This window comes from Fonticula alba (genome assembly GCF_000388065.1).
Source record: "Fonticula alba strain ATCC 38817 unplaced genomic scaffold supercont2.1, whole genome shotgun sequence".
Taxonomy (NCBI): Eukaryota; order Rotosphaerida; family Fonticulaceae; genus Fonticula; species Fonticula alba.
The window spans coordinates 2,955,396-2,957,924 of record NW_009242971.1 but is presented as its reverse complement, the minus strand read 5'-3'; the positions used below and the strand labels follow the sequence as shown (position 1 = coordinate 2,957,924).

Genomic DNA, 2,529 nt, shown 5'->3' with positions numbered 1-2,529 from the left:
GGGGGGGGGGGGGTGCCTTAATCGGCGTGCCATACCCTGGAACGGCCGGAGCGCAGGGAACTGTATGAAGAGGAAGCGGGGCAAGTACAGCCCGCAAGTGTAGAAGCTCGCGCCGTAGGGCAAGTGTGCGAGGTTCTTCAGACGGTTGCGGGAATCCTGCATCCAGATGGAAGCAGGTAAATGCCCCAGGGAGGATGCATTCGGGGTCAGAAGGGAGGCAAAGACTTCCGGAGGAGGCGGAAGGGGGGGGGGGAGGTGGAAGGTGGCATGGCAATGCACCAGGCCACAGGGAAGAGGATGAGGAGGCTGGGAAGCCGGCGCAGGGAGGGCAGGGCCCCGTCACGCACATAGGTCTGCGACTGGTGATCCACATGGGAGACAGGCACAAGCAGCCGCGGGGGAAGCTGGGCCGGGTCGCCACCGACGACGCTCGTGAGCGCGGCGAAAAAGAGCCCATGCATGAAAATGGGCCGACCACAGGAGCTCTGGTAGAAGTACAGGGTTTCCCCGTCACTCGAAGAGCCAGCCCCCGCGGCGATGGCGGCGGCACTGGCGGAGGTCACAGCATTGGCAGCACCCTGGCGCCGGGGCTGCCCCGACGCCGGCGGGGCTGGCTCCCCCCCTTCGGGGATCTCCGCCGGATGGCGGTGAGCATGCTCCAGCAGCAGGCCACCCAGGGTAGCCACCGTGGAACGGCTGAATCCGGGCCCGAGATTGGGCGCGGGATATTCCAACGCCTCGGCATCGTGCAATGCCTCCCGCACGTGGGCCATGGCGGCGTTGGTCAGTCGCACGGTGTCCGGCAGGGCGGCCAAGCTGTCATGGCAGCCGAGGATGTCCATCAGCAGGTAGTCCAGGTCCCCGGCTTCGAGTTCCTGCGCTCGAGAACGCGTGCGCATGTGAGAATGATGGGAGAGAGAGAGGGAGAGAGGGAGAGGGAATGATCATTCGAGTGGGGGATCGGAGGACGGTGCGAGGGTGTATGGTACGAAGGGTGCCCCGGGCACGCACAAGCATCTGCTTCAGGGCCAAGTCGGCCAGCTGGGTGTTGATGAACTCGTCCGGGGTGCCGGCAGACTCGGCCAACAGGGCAGACAGATCGTCCAGGTCGCGCGCCAGGCGGGCAAGGCGCATCTCCGGCGAGGTGATCTGCATTTGGGCGAAGAGCCGTGCCTGGCCGAAGCTGCGGATCCGGTAATTTCGATCGGTGGGGGCATCCCGGTGGAGATACGTATTGGCGTAGGGGAGGCGATCTTGCTGGCGCTCGTAGGTAGCAAGGCTAACAGGCAGGGCTTGGCGATTGTCCTGACGGAGGAGACGTGGAGGAGACGTGGAGGAGACGTGGAGGAGACGTGGAGGAGGCGTGGAGGAGACGAGGTGGAGATATGTGGGAGACATGGGGACCAGAGAGGGCACAACCATGCATTGGTGAGTGTGAATACAAAGGCGAATACGTGTGTGTGTGTGTGTGTGTGGGTGTGTGTGTGTGTGTGTGTGTGCGCGCGTGGAGGGGAGAGCGCATGGTGAGGACATGATCGCGCACCCGATGCCGAGTCATCAGAGTAAATTCCACAAGCGGGAAGGCTGGCAAATGGGCCGGGCGCTTGGGCGAGGTCTCCCTGCTCGAGGTGCCGGGCTTTGGGGCAGGTGCATGGGCCATGGTGGCAGACGCATCGGTCTCCGGGGCAGATGAAGGAGAGTCGAGGGCAGGCTCAGGCGACTCGGTACACGGGGCGAGGGGCGCCGCGCCATGTGCCGAAGTATCGACACCACCTGGAGCAGCATCGTCATCGGCAGGCCCGGCCATGGCCTCGGCAGGGGCCTGGCCATCAGGGGTGGCAGCATGTTCGGAGGGGAGACCGGAGGGGGACAAGTCCTCGGTGTGGCCGGAGCTGGCCAGGCCGGATGCCGGCGTGGCGAGGCCCGAAGAGGGGAGCAGCCCGGCCCAGTAGGTTTGGGCGGTGGGCAAGTCCGCCCCATCGGCCAGAGTCCCGGGCACAGCGGGCGGCGGAAAGACATCCGGCGCCTGGCGGACCGGACGGATGTCCCCCAGAGAAAAGACCTGCGAGCAGACGGGGCAAAAGCAGGACACCCGCTTGGCAGCCCAGGCGGCGTCGGCCACCGGCGACCGGAAGTCGTCGCCAGCGAAGTAGCCATTTTGGATGAGGAGCATGCGCAGGAGGCAGGTATAGCAGAAGATATGCCCGCAGGGGGTGATGCGCGCGGCAAAGGGCGTCGACAGGCAGATGACACAGGTTTGCAAGAGCTCCCGGCCATCATGGCGATCCTCGACCAGGTGCTCGGCCAGGGCCGACGGGGCTGCCGGCATGTGCAGCACCAGCTCATCTACCAGGTCCCAGTCCGGCGGGGTGTCGAAGTCCTGGAACCACCCGGCAGCCGGGGCCGTAGACTGGCAGCGCCGGAGGAGAAACCGGTAGCTAGAGCCCGAGACAGAGGGTTGAGGGGGGGGGGAAGGGTGAGGAACAAGGGAGGGAGGGGGGGGGGGGGGAGCCGAAATGGCCAACACAG

At 65.8% G+C, this 2,529-nt stretch overlaps 1 protein-coding gene across 1 annotated transcript in view; it reads right to left on the bottom strand.

Annotated features, from left to right (window-relative positions):
* The window catches only part of H696_00629 (hypothetical protein), a gene marked incomplete at both ends in the record, with an annotated part of 7,628 nt that overhangs the window by 3,939 nt on the left and 1,160 nt on the right, over nt 1–2,529 (bottom strand). Inside the window, 5 exons of the mRNA XM_009494510.1 lie at nt 36–60; nt 89–156; nt 348–875; nt 1,012–1,305; nt 1,544–2,438. Coding sequence (XP_009492785.1) covers nt 36–60; nt 89–156; nt 348–875; nt 1,012–1,305; nt 1,544–2,438 — 1,810 coding nt within the window. The remainder of the gene's footprint in view (nt 1–35; nt 61–88; nt 157–347; nt 876–1,011; nt 1,306–1,543; nt 2,439–2,529) is intronic.